Source organism: Microtus ochrogaster, chromosome 1 (genome assembly GCF_000317375.1).
Source record: "Microtus ochrogaster isolate Prairie Vole_2 chromosome 1, MicOch1.0, whole genome shotgun sequence".
In the NCBI taxonomy this organism is placed as follows: Eukaryota; Metazoa; Chordata; class Mammalia; order Rodentia; family Cricetidae; genus Microtus; species Microtus ochrogaster.
The window spans coordinates 13,349,409-13,362,683 of record NC_022009.1 but is presented as its reverse complement, the minus strand read 5'-3'; the positions used below and the strand labels follow the sequence as shown (position 1 = coordinate 13,362,683).

General features: G+C 45.5%; 1 protein-coding gene across 1 annotated transcript in view; it reads right to left on the bottom strand.

The window, feature by feature from the left end:
• Rhoj (ras homolog family member J) overlaps positions 1-13,275 on the bottom strand; it is an 85,191-nt gene that overhangs the window by 21,608 nt on the left and 50,308 nt on the right. Inside the window, exon 2 of the mRNA XM_005343213.3 lies at positions 3,858-3,916. Within this exon, the coding sequence (XP_005343270.1) occupies positions 3,858-3,916 (59 nt within the window). The remainder of the gene's footprint in view (positions 1-3,857; positions 3,917-13,275) is intronic.

Here is a 13,275-nt window from a genome sequence, read left to right as displayed (position 1 = left end):
TTGTCTTGTTGACTGTGTCCTTTGCTTTACAGAAGCTTTTCAGTTTCAGGAGGTCCCATTTATTAATTGTTTCTCTCAGTGTCTGTGCTGCTGGGTTATTTTTAGGAAGTGGTTCCCTGTGCCAGTGTGTTCAAGTGTACTTCTCAGAGTTTGCTTTTTGAGTTGTTTCCATAACCACTATCTCCAATGCACAGTTAGCTCAGGACAAAGATTTATTTCCTTTTTGCACTTATGGTTCTGGGGTTATTGATATGCTCTGACGTCATTTCTCTTGCCTTATTTAGTAATAGACTCAAGAGGTAATTTTTAGTTAGTTGTCAGTGTTCTTCAGCCTTGAAACTTCAGGCACATTTGCTAGTATCACTGGAGGGGAGACGATCCTACTTACAATGGGGACTGGGACTTTTGGGACATGCCTTTTGGGATGGCTGTTCTTGTCAACTTGACTCCATTTGGAATTAACTAAAGCCTAAGTGACTGGGCACACCTGTGAGGGATTTTTCTTATCTAAACCATTGGAAATGGGAAGATCTACTTTTAACTTGGATCTTTTGAGGTGGGAAGATCCACCTTTAATCTGGGCCACTCCTTCTGCTGGCAGAACATAGAAAGACATGGGAGAAGGAAGCTTGCTCTCTGCCCGCTGTCTCTCACCCTAACTGGCAAGCCCATTCTTTCACTGGCATTAGAGCCTATGTCTTCAGGATTTCAGCACATAATGGAGACCAGTTGAGACATTTGAGCCTCATGGACTGAAAAAACTACTGGATTCTTGGACTTTCCATTGACAGACAGTCATTGTTGGATTAGCTGGACCACAGCCTGTAAGTCATACTATTAAATATCTCTCTCTCTCTCTCTCTCTCTCTCTCTCTCTCTCTCTCTCTCTCTCTCTCACACACACACACACACACACACACACACACTCACACACACAAGTATATATATTAGATCACACAAACATATATATATGTACATGTATATATGTGTGTGTATTACACATATTATACACAGGTGAGTTGGCCTGACCTGAAGAGACTAGTTTGGAGGACTGGCCTTATTGCTTGCCTGGTGATCTGAGGGGTAAAGCTTTTACTAACCCAATGTTTGATTTTTTTTTCATCCTATCAGCTCTGTTCCTCCAGAAAACCTGGACTAATACACCTTCTAAATTAAATTTGTTGTGAAGCTCTTTTGGCTAATTTGTAGAGGTAGAGGTAGTTATTTTGTTGGAAGCATTCTTCAGCCACTAAAGCCTTAAATCCCTTAACCTGGAGCCAGGATCTAAGGTCCTGCATTTGTTTCTGCTGTGTTCTGTAAGACAGGGTCTCAGGTAGCCCAGGATGGCCTTGTACTTCCTATGTAGCTGAGGATGACTTTGAACTTCTGACCCTGCCGCTTCAGTCTCCCCAAGCACCATCTGCATTTCTAAGTCAGCGGACAGTACTTTAATGACAGCCCCTAGAGCGGCAGCTCGGAAAGTGTGCTGTCCACAATGGCAGCAACAGAAACCTATCATACGTGCAAATTCTCGGGACCTACCCTGGACTTGAAGCATTGGAAGCTGTGGCGTGTGGCCCCATGGCTGGTTTTTAACAAGCCCTGGGTGGTTCTGGTGCATGCTCAAGTTTGGGAATCGCTGGTCCAGGAGGCGAACGACAGTCTATCCTCCACTGGAACACGTCCCTGTATTTCAAAATCTTCCATGGCTGAGCCTCAACTCAAACCTTTTTGATTAATTACCTCAAGTTCTTTCAGGGTTTCTTGAAATTACCTTATAAAGTTCTTACTCACAGAACCTGAGGCCCAGAAAGAACCTTCAGATGTGTTCTGATTTCCCATCTTCATGCTCCCCCTGTGATCCTTGTCTGCCCGGAGATTTCAAAATAAGTGGAGGAAAGCAATAAGGTGAAAATTAAGTGGAAGAAATAGCGTGAATCTACTTGTTACTATATTTTACAGCGCTCCTCACCCTGTGTCAGAGGTTTGGGTCACCCTTCTGCTTCAATTTGAAGTTTAATGGTATTTTCACAATATATTAAAGGTATTTTCACAACATATTAAAGGTATTTTCACAATATATTATCATTTCCAATTACCCTAGTGGTTTTTTTTTAAAGGATAAAGTAAGAAATAATAACTCAGCTCTACAAGGGCTTTTAAATGGTTTTATTGGGTGTGGATTGAAATAGAGATCGAGGAATATTGTTGTTGAGGCAATTATATATAGGAACCAACAGTTGCTGTGGATCACTACAGAAGTAGGGGGAGAGCCAAATGGGCAAGGGCTTCCAGAATTTTCTGAGAAGGCAAGGGGGACAGAGCAGTTTCCGAGTGTGAAAGAGCCCGTTCTGTACAGAGCTTTGCAAACTGGAGTCTATGGACCTTACACACTGGGGTTGTCATGCACAGACGAATAGAGACAGCCCACTGATCACGTGACTGAGTTAGAGTAGGCAGTTCCAGCCCCTGAATCTATGCGCCTCGTTGGCTGGGATGTTTTCTGCTAGGAGCTGTATTCTCTTGTATCAGAGGACACAGAGTGACTTTTCCCCTTGAATAGCTAGGGGCATATGTTTTCCCTTGTTATGTTTCTGTTTCTTGATATTGATGGGAGAGGTCACCCTACTCCCTAGTTCTGACAGTGGTTTTCCAAGTCACCTGGCTACGGTAGAATCCAGACGGTCCTGGAAAGTAGCCTTGTGTCTGATGCTAGACTACCCCGCCCCCTGCTCTGTCTGTAAAATGACAGCTTTTATGTCCCACATACACTTGGTGGTGGTCCTTGCACACGCACACTGAAAACCTTGAAGAGATCCCATTTATTTATTTTCTAATAGAGAGCTTTCAAGTTGACAAAATGACATATCTCCAGATAATTGTGAGAAAAGGCCTTGACAAATGCATAGCTATTAACAATTACCAAGAAACTCACAGTGGGAAAGATCACGGTCAAATATTCACTCCAAAGGACTTAAGCTGTATAAATTTGGACTGACTGAACAACCCGCTGGTTTTGACCTAAATAAATGATTCAAGACATATGGTAACAGGCTTTATCCAAGAAATTAGGCCACAGCCATCCATGGCTCCTTCACATCCCCTCCTCCACCGGGCAAACTTCTAACCCTGGATGTTTTCCACAGCTCTGTGTGAAGTGGGGAAAAGGCAGTTGCCCAGTGTTTTCACCCAAGGACAGCCATGTGCAGGTTCACTGTTGGGGTTCAAGTCCATGCTCTTCCAGTCTCAAGCCCAAAGAAACACTCGTGACAGAATCAGAGTATCTGGGGAATCATAGAAAACTCAGAGTCGCTTTCCAATGGTTCGGGATTGACCTTCATCTGTGGGATGCATTCATACCCTTGTTTTCCTTTCAGTCCTAACCCATCATATCCCCCCACCCCAATCTCTTTTTGAGACTTTTCATAGCTCATTAAGGTAAATCAAATAAAGGATAAGCAAAGAAACTAGCACGGGGAAAAAGGGTAAAGCTACAATTTATAAAATAAACCTGTACATCTTGGATGTGGAACAGGGTTGGGTTGGAGACAATTGAAAATCTTGGCTAGAAATATTACTTTGTTGTTTTGAGTATTTACGGTTTTGCAGTATTGGTCGTATCATCAGTATCTTGGACACAATTTAGGTTTTTATAGTTATATATATATATATCAATATTTTAAAGTTAAGAATGTGCATTTGGTTGTCGTTTGGGTAGAGTATATAGGGGCCCCAAATGATGAGAATGGGAGATGCCCATGCTGTTAGCTCCTGCATGATGAGCCAAATGAACCATGCTTTCTCCTACACCCCTTTCTTCCCCCAACCCTTAATGAATGGAGACAGTGAGCTCATACCTGTCCTGCGGTGTCGTACAGTCCAAGCAAGTGCTGCTTGCCTCCCACTGTCACGGTCACTAGGAGAGAAGAGAAGAGAATTCATAAACGAGGCTTTAATCGGTAGACTGTCTCATGCCAGCATCTCTCTAGGAAGGGAGGCTGAGCATATGTCTCATTGGTGTGTGTTCTAAACCAAATTGACAGCATAGTTTCCAAATGAAAGAGAACCTTGGGCTGCAGTGACAGCAGATGGTCTGAGCCAACTCCAAATCTCTCAATGGAGATGGATATTTTTGGTGTTACTTGAGTACTCTCTAGGTTGTTGGCCTTTACTGGGCTCTGCAATGCTAAGCTCCTGAAGAAAAAGGATGCTAAGTCCTTCTCTAGCTAGGTCATCGTCATCTTTACTGTGAGTTTCCCTTCAGGATAGAGTCAGGTAATTAGCCATTAGAAACCCCTGTGTTCTTTGGGCCGAGGAAATGGCTCAGTGGGTAAGGCGCCCACTGTGCAAACATGGAGACTTGACTTGGGGGTCTCCAGAACCCATGCAAAATGGCCAGGCATCTGTACCTGACCTCACAGGTACTTAAGTGAGCATCTGTACATGGGTACAGGGAAGGGACAGAGATAGGCACTGGACCTCACTGGCCAGTCAGTGAGCACTAACTTCAGTAAGAGACCTTGTCTCCAAAGAGACTGGAGAGAGTCACCAAGGAAGACGTCAGACACCAACCTCTGACCTCTGCTCCACACATGGGTACCTGCACACACATGTATGTGCATGTATATGCACCTGACCATATACTACACACACACACACACACACACACACACACACACACGAAATCTGTTGTTAATTCAACTTTGAGATATTAATAAAATCCAGGTGCTGCCTGGGCCTGCGCCTTTAGGTATGTGACTTCACATACCGACAGGGTTAGATTTGCCCAGCAGGCTTGAGGCCTTGCCAAGCAATTGTGCCCAAAGTGAGGAGTGATGTGGAAATACCAGCCGCTCCGCACATGTCTGGGAATGACATCAAGTCTCAAGTTGCTGCTCACCCGAGAGGGACCAGATTGCACGCAGGAGGGATATGGTTCTCTTGGCGAGTGGGAAGAGCAAGGTGAAACGTCCAGAAAATCTAAATCTCTGCTGGGAACTAGGGAAGCCTGCGTATAGCAACACCCCTCCCCCCAAGCAGATTAAAAAACGGGCAGTGACAAAGTAAAAGTGGGCTTGATCCCCTCTGCCATCAGCTGCACAGGAAATGAAGGGTGGCTAGATGGTGGCTAATGTGTCAGCCTCTTTCCCTAGCCAGCTGCTCAGGGTGACTGACTCGGTGCCGATTTTTACTTTGATTTATTTTCAGGTCGATGGGCCTCGTGTGTGTGAGAACATTTCCTAATGCCGCTCTCTGCAAAGCACTTGTTTGAAAAGGCAGAGTCTCCCCAGATACCGGGGACTGTTTTTCTAATCTACTCGCATTCACATGTGTTCAGTTTCATAACATGACCGCAGCCAGATGTGCTTCTAAGCGTGCGCTTTTCAACGCCAAAACCAGCTCTACGAAATCCTCATGGTTAACACTGACAGGCAGGGGTGGGGGCACTTAAATATTTTCACTTCTGTCCCTAAGTCAGGCTAGCAATGGAAATGGGGGTGCCCAGAGCCCTTTGTCCTGTTTTACTTCCTTCTTTGTGCCCATTAGCAGAAGGCAGCCTAGATGGAGGTCCCTAAATGGTTTCTTTAATGACCAATTGGTTACCTAGTCATGGATCAAGAATGAATGGAAGAAATCCAGCTATTACAACATGGAATTTCCTGCCACGGGTGAGCTGGGCACATGGAGGTCAGGGCTGCTGTTCATGAGATCCTGTGCACTGCTCCATGACCCACAGGCCCAGGGCTAATAGGGGGCAAGTCATAGGAGCTGAGCCATCTCAGAGGCCACACTGAACACTGCAAACACTCCTAAGCAGTGCCTGTGACCTTTGTCACTGGAGCCCTGCAGGCCCAGCTTTCATTGCCCCCCTTTTCTTAGAGAACAGCCCTCCCCTGTAGCCCCCTTTCCTTCAGAGGCCGCATCCTTTTCTCCTTGGCAGCTGGGACTCCAGGACGCTTCACCAGGCCCAAGACAATTGTGAGCAAGGAAGGCTGAGCCAGGAGCCGAGCGTCTACACAGGATATTCTCCCCTTTTCTTGCCTTTCTCTTCTCCAGTGATCTGCAGGCTTCCTGGACTGAGCTCAGAATTGGAAACAGACAGGCCAGATGCAGACCCACCTGCTCAGAGCAAGCGAAAGGCATAACCATGTTCAGTGTAGCGTACTTATGCCCGGGTAACACAGAGGGCTGGGAGCATGGCTTAGTGGGCATGCTTTTGTACAGTCTGCTGGATTTGGTCAGAGGAGATTTCCTGGGGGAGATGTCTAAGCCGAGTCTGCAATGATGGTGCTGAGTTTTCCCAGGCTGTTGTGGCTCTCTTACTCAGCCTTTATTCTGAAGGCTTTTTCACACTCTCAAAAGTCCTTTGGCTGAGGAAATGGAAAGAAAAAGGCTGAAGAGAATTTCCCTGGGTTAAAGCCAAATGGTGGTCCAGGATAGGGGAGGATACCGCTGTTGGCGTGGAAACTGGGTGAGTTTTCAGGTTGCTGTCAGTAGCTCTGCGAGCCCTGCTGGAGGGATGCTAAAAGCAGGACTTAGAGCTTGTGTTGTAGAGAGCTGCGTGGAGCGCACCTGAGGGTGCTGGCTCCCGCCCTCCGCAATCCCGAAAGCGAGTGTTCTCTATGATAATCAATGATCATGCAATGATTATCAGCTGCCTGCATATGTGTGAACCTATGGGCAGTGCCCACCTGGCAATCCGGGTTTGGCAGCCTGTGCCTTTTTTTTTTTGGTTTTTCGAGACAGGGTTTCTCTGTGGTTTTGGAGCCTGTCCTGGAACTAGCTCTTGTAGACCAGGCTGGTCTCGAACTCACAGAGATCCGCCTGCCTCTGCCTCCCGAGTGCTGGGATTAAAGGCATGCGCCACCACCGCCCGGCCTTTTTAAGGGCTGGGAGAGATTTGCCCAGAGAGAGAGAGAGAGAGAGAGAGAGAGAGAGAGAGAGAGAGAGAGAGAGAGATAGATTGCTGTGAATAAAGTCCTGAATAAAACCGCAGTGAGAAGAGCTCCAGGTGTGACATCATTCTTGCGGGTCGAGGGTGGCCGCGACATTGTGTCTCTGTCTTTGAGACTCACTTTTGCCCCTCTTCCCTGTTTCTGCTAGAGGACATTAAGGGACGCCAGAGACAAATACCAGCATCAGTTCTACAAGAGGTGGCTTTAAGAGTCCTAGACAGGCAGTGGTCGTCTTACTACTTGCCAGCCTGTGTCCTATGAGGCTCTACGATATGGCAGAGAATTAGTCACAACTCCATGGAAGGAAGGTGCTGCCACCCAGAGCTAATCATCCACGAAATGAGGTCACAGCATGGTTGCTCCCCAGACAACTCTGCCTTTGAGTCCTACCACTGCCTTTCATCATTGGGGTGATCCTGGGGACATCATCTAGCAGCCCTACGTCTCGTGTTCCTTTTCTGTTAAAAGTGGAGGTTCACATGGCAGAAGGAGAGATCTGACTACCATAGTTGTCTTCTGACTTCCATGTGTGCTGTGGCCTACGCCTCTTCTGCCATAAATGATTGTGACAAGAATATTTAAAAAATGGGATCAGAGAATATTTGTGAGAAGATTGTGTGATGGGAAAATATCTGACATACATCCTAGTTCACAGCAGGTGCTGAATAAATGTATCCAACAAGCGCATAATTAGTCCGTTCTGAAGACAGGTGTCAGTCTCTCTACCGAGTACCCAATGCATATGAACTGTCGCATAATGAGAATCTTAATTATGGACCACGAGTTACTTTCTACCCTAAATGGTAGGTGTTTAAATCTGTCTTATGTTCTCACTGAGGACAGAGTCCCCATGCCCAGCACAAATTCTGCCATCTGAAGTAGATACTGAATACTCAGGATGGAAACTCTGGCCAGGGTCCACTCCTTGTCATGGGGACAAGGGTCCTTGGGACTGTGGCTAGATCTTCCCTGGCTAAATGCTGACTATAAAGCTACCAGGAAGGCCATACCAAGGTTGTCTTCCCAGCGTGCCTTCTGTTCTGGATGCTTTGAAAGTTGTTTTCTGGGCGTTGAGGGGTTTTAAAGAGAGCAGACAAAATGACATGAATGGATGGTTTTCTCAAGAAAGTGTGGAAAGCTGGCCAGGACCTGTTGTTAAACAGGTAAAACAAAGACTTTCTTCCGACTCCATCAAACTCTTTGCTTCCTTGTGTCGGTTCTGGAGTGAATTGGAGTGGTTCATTTCTTGAGGCGTGTCAGCCAGGATACAAGTTTGCTCCCTTGAGGATCATTAACTTAACCCAGAGAAAAAATAGCCCAGCCAGGATTTACGCCTCTTTCCCTCAGCGTTTCAACATCTTAAAGTGGTGTGATTTGCAAATGCATAAGTCCACTGGCCATCAGTCCAGTCAGGAGTGGTGGCATGAGGCATAGGGTTCAAAACCTCTTCCTTGTTGGGTGGTAGCTGTCTCAGAGGCTCCAAGTAGTCTTCTGAAGTTCAGCGTGATAGAGCAAGGTAAGATCCATGATTCCAACAGTAAAAATGTCAGCTCAGTTAGGGGGAGCCCCTTTGCCCTTCAGTTCTCTGGGGGTACAGCTGACTAGCCATGCCACTAATGTACGCTTTCAGTGGCTGGATAAAGCCTGACTGTGTGGTGTGGGTTGCAGCACAGGAGTGCCATTTTGGAGGAAGAAACACTAACTTTTAGATCCAGCAAGAAACAGAATTTTAAGAACGTTTAAACACGCAGCACCTCTCTGTTCATGTCAAAGATGGATGAACTGAGGAGTGAGTGGGCCAGCAAGATGGTAACTTGTGTCCAAAGGCCACTTTGAGGAGCTAGGCAGTGGGCAGGCTGAGGCAGGAGCATCAAGAGTTCAAGGCAAGACCTTGCCTCACAAACAAAACAAACAAAAAACCAAAACCAAAACAACGTTTCCCTTCCGAAGGCTGCTTGAACATGTTTGACACCTATCCCAAGCCTCCGAAATGTGGGTGCCCATTTTTTAAGGGGGCAAATTTGGGGGCATTAGTTATGAAATCTTCCCATAGAACCATTAGAAAGCAGTTAGTATGAAGCTAGACACAAACACTGCTTCCTAAATATAAGTGGTGGGAGATTCCTTTGTGCGTGTGCACATGTGTTTGTGTGTGCACATGTGCATGTGTGTGTGTGCTCATCTTTCCAATGCCTGTCTGACTCTTAGCACTGCTTGGCCCCTTCCTGCAGGCCGGCATCAGCCCATCCACACCAGTTTGTCTCAGCGGCTCATTTCCTTCCTTGCCAGGGTCCCTTTTGTTACTGGAGCATCAGACTGTATGCATGTGTGACACAAAGGTCCGTGGGGGACGTCTCTGCTTTCAAAGATGTGTCAGCATAGGGGAAAACCCTAGAGGCTTCCTGAGCATTCCCTGGGATTCTGAACAGAAGGCTTTCTCTCCCCTCTCTTTTCTCCTCCCCCGTATTTATTGAGACCGTGTGTCCATAGTTCAAGCTGCTCTTAATTCAGTAGAGCCAAGGATGGACTTACAGTCCTGATTTTCCTGCTCCTTCTGGAAGTAAAGATTTGTGTCACCATCCTTCCCCCTTCTTTTTTTCTTTTCTTCTTTTGAGACAGGGATTGTCTGTCCTGGAACTTGCTGTACAGACCAGGTTGGCTTTGAACTCACAGAGATCCTCCTGCTTTTGCCTCCTGAGTGCTGGGATTAAAAGTGTGCACCACCACCACCGGGCTCTGCCTCCTCGTTTTAAAGGTCTACTCTCAGATAACTAGAACAGTATTTGGGGCTTCCTGGAAAGATTTGTCACCACGGTTCTGGGTGTGGGATGGATGCTCAGGGAAAATATCTCCTTGTCAGGATTTATTTGATGAAGAAGGAAGGGGGGGGGGGTAGGAGGAGAGGACGCCTGGGAAGAACTCTAGACTCAGCTGACTGAGGTCTGGGGATGAGGCCAAGCCAAAGAAAGAGCCAGACAGCCGCACCCTGGCATGTCAGTCCTGCTTGGCCCCACCCTTCCTTCTTCAGTGTTGTTTTGGAGTCCATCTCTGCCCGTTTCTGGCCCCTAGATATCTGTAGACTCTCCTTTAAAAATTATTATTATTATTATAAATTATTATTATTATTTTTATTATTATCCATTCTTACAACTGTCTCCATGCAGGTCCCATTCCCTAATTGGTATCCTGGTCTCCAAGCTTCACTTTCTATGCTTCCTCAGTACCGCTAGAGTAAACGTAAACTGAGATCCAACCACCTTGTAAGAGCACAGAAAATCCAGGTCACCAGGCCTGGCTCCCCACTCCATTATCCTTTGTTCCTTTCCGACCCAGAACTGATCAAAAGCTTCGGCAATCTGTTGTGCTCATGATGCCTTTGCTGGAGCTCTTTGGGATCCTGGGAAGGAAGTTCTGGAATACTGTCTCCACACTTAGCCTGGAAAAATCTGCTTTCCTAACCAACCCTTCCTATCTTCCAGGAATCTAAAGCTTTCTCTGTGCTTGTCTTCCTTTTGGGTCAGAAAAGAATTGACATTATTAAATCAGTTTTTTTTCTTTCTTTTTTCTTCCTTCCTTCCTTCTTTATTTTCTTTCTTTATTTTTTTGGTTTCTGTGTGTTTTTACATCTGTGCTGGTGCACTCATGTGTTTTGGTGTGTGCATGGAGGCCAGAGGAAACAGCAAAGACTGTTTCTTAAGAAATGTCTATCGGCTTTTTTTCTGAGAGGGTGTCTCTTGGATATCACCACATAGGCTTGGCAGATTGGCTAAAGAGCTTGAGGGATTTGCCTGTCTCTGCCTCCCCAGCGTTTGGGTTATAAACATGCACCAACATGTACAGCTTTTTAAGGGAGGTTCTGGGCGTCCAACTTAGGTCTTTGTGCTTGCGAGGCCGACACTTTATTGACGGAGCCATCTTCTCAGCCCCGGCCAGATATCATTTATTCTCACGTCCAGATGCCAGCAAAGCTTGGGTATGTTGCTACATTCACATTGCCTGAGTGGCTGAAACGTACATTAAACTCCAACCAAAGTGAAGTTTTTCTCTGAGGCATCTTTGGTATTTTCCAAAAGGTCACCGTGAACTTTGCTGGACACTGAATGGCAGGATGGGGTCACTAGTCTGATGTCCCACACTGCGGCTGGTCCAAGGTTGTGAGGGATGCCATGGAAACCTGGCCTTTCTGGGTGGCATCTGTGCCCATGGTGGTCCCCCAATTAGATAATCAACAGTGGCAGATGCGTCTCTGTCAGGAGGGACAGGACCACTGACCGTGTGTTTTGAGGTTCCCATAGAGCCAGATAAGTCTGACTTTAGCCACAAAATACAGGAGACCTACGATTTTAGAAAGAAGTGACCAGTTTACAGGCGAAATCTTTTCATGGGGGCCGGGGCCCACAAACCAGAGTGTACTTACTGTAAGGTCCCCTGCACAGAAAAGCTCTTTAAAAAGAGCCACTTGCCTTTTTAATCAGAGTGATAAAGTGCCGGAAACTCATCATAGTTAAGTTGTTATAGAAACACAATGGAGTAAACACCTGCTCTCTAGGTCTGCACTGCCCAGTTGAGCCTTGACTTCGATTCCATGATCTATTTTTTTGTAGCAGTCTCCAGGGGGAGTGGTTAAAAGCACAGATTCCCTTGGTTTTTAGAATATTCTGAGGAGGTAAGTCTGCATCATTATCTGGGTCTCCTGGGAAGTGATTTCCCTCTGACCCCAGTTCCCTCATCATTAGGAGTGGTATTGTAATAACTTAAATACTCTAGTACCCTGCCCACTTGGCAGGTGGTCAGAAGGCTAGTTGAATCCCATGCAAGGGAACCTTAAGATGCATAATGTGCCACCACGGGACTGCGTCTTTCTATCCTGCCCAGCACACAGTGCAGAAACAGTGCCCTCGAGGGAACAGCCTTTTGTCTTTGTCAAGCAACAGCACTCAGGACATCCAAGCGCCTTGGTGGTGATGGCGGGGTGCTAGCATGCGCCTTTGAAGAGTTTTGTAAGAATTACTAGGCTCACAAAAATTCTGTCGGGTAGTGGTTAGAACAAGTTAGGAAATATGTTGGAAAATAGCCTTTCACAACACACACACACACACACACACACACACACACAATTATAATGTCCTGTAGTGTAGAAGACATTCACAGTGAAAAAAAATAGCACAATACTTGTTGACATCCCTAAATGAAGAGAAATTCTGACATAGCCCGTGTTCTGGGTAAGAATTTCCACACCGGGAAGGCTTCGGAGCTCTCCAATTTAATTTGTTTAAAGTAACTTCAGGAATTTTTGAGTTGTGGGTATGATAAGCGACTATGTAACTATACTGGGTATGAAAACCTAACTCAGAGACAACAGCTAATAATGAAAATATATATATTATGAGATGCCTGTTAGTGTATATTGCAAAATTCTCCTGAAGAAGGGTTATTCCAGTGCAAGGATTAATAAGGCAGAATAAAAATGTCAGACTCAGTGTAACATATGTAAAATTTCAGTCTTTAATAAATGACATTTTAGATCAGTAGGAAAAGGTGAGCTGTCCAAATACTCAGTTTAGATAGTTGATTACCATTTGGAAATAAAAGAACTTAAAAATTATAAAAGGGAGGGAAGAAACCTGGAAGGAAATGACTGATATATTTGATTAAAAAATGAAAAGTATTGACTCTACCAAATGCTCTTAATGTAAAAAAGCCTTCTTTTTCGTATATGAGCACACTTTCTTCTTATAAATTTATTGTATTTGCATGTGTGCATGTTTGTGTGTGCACACGCGTTTGTGTGAGGGTTCTCGAGGGGTCCAGAAGAGGCCATCGGGTCTCTTGGAGCTGCTGTTTCAGGTGGTTGTGGATTGCCCAGGATAAACGCTGAGAGCTGAATTCCTGTCCTCATGACTGAGCAGCAAGCTCTTCTAATCACCGAGAAATTTCTAGCCCCAAGCATGCTTCAAAATATTTATTTTTATTTTCTGTGTATGAGTGTTTTACCTGCATGTATATATGTGCACTGTGTGTGTGTGTGTGTGTGTGTGTGTGTGTGTGTGTGTGTGTGTTATCCATGGAGGCTAGAAGGAAGCATAGGATCCCCGGAAACTGGAATTACAGATGGTTGTGAGCCCCCTTGTGGGTGCTTGGAACTGAACTCAGGTCCTTTGCAAGAGCAGCAAGTGCCCTTAACTGCTGAGCACATCTTTCTAGCTCCCAAACCATGCTTTCTAATCAATAACAATGACCGCTAAAGGAAATAAGAACATAGCTATTTGACAAAAATACAAAGGAATAATGAATATTCAAGTCAAAAATTTCAAATTAA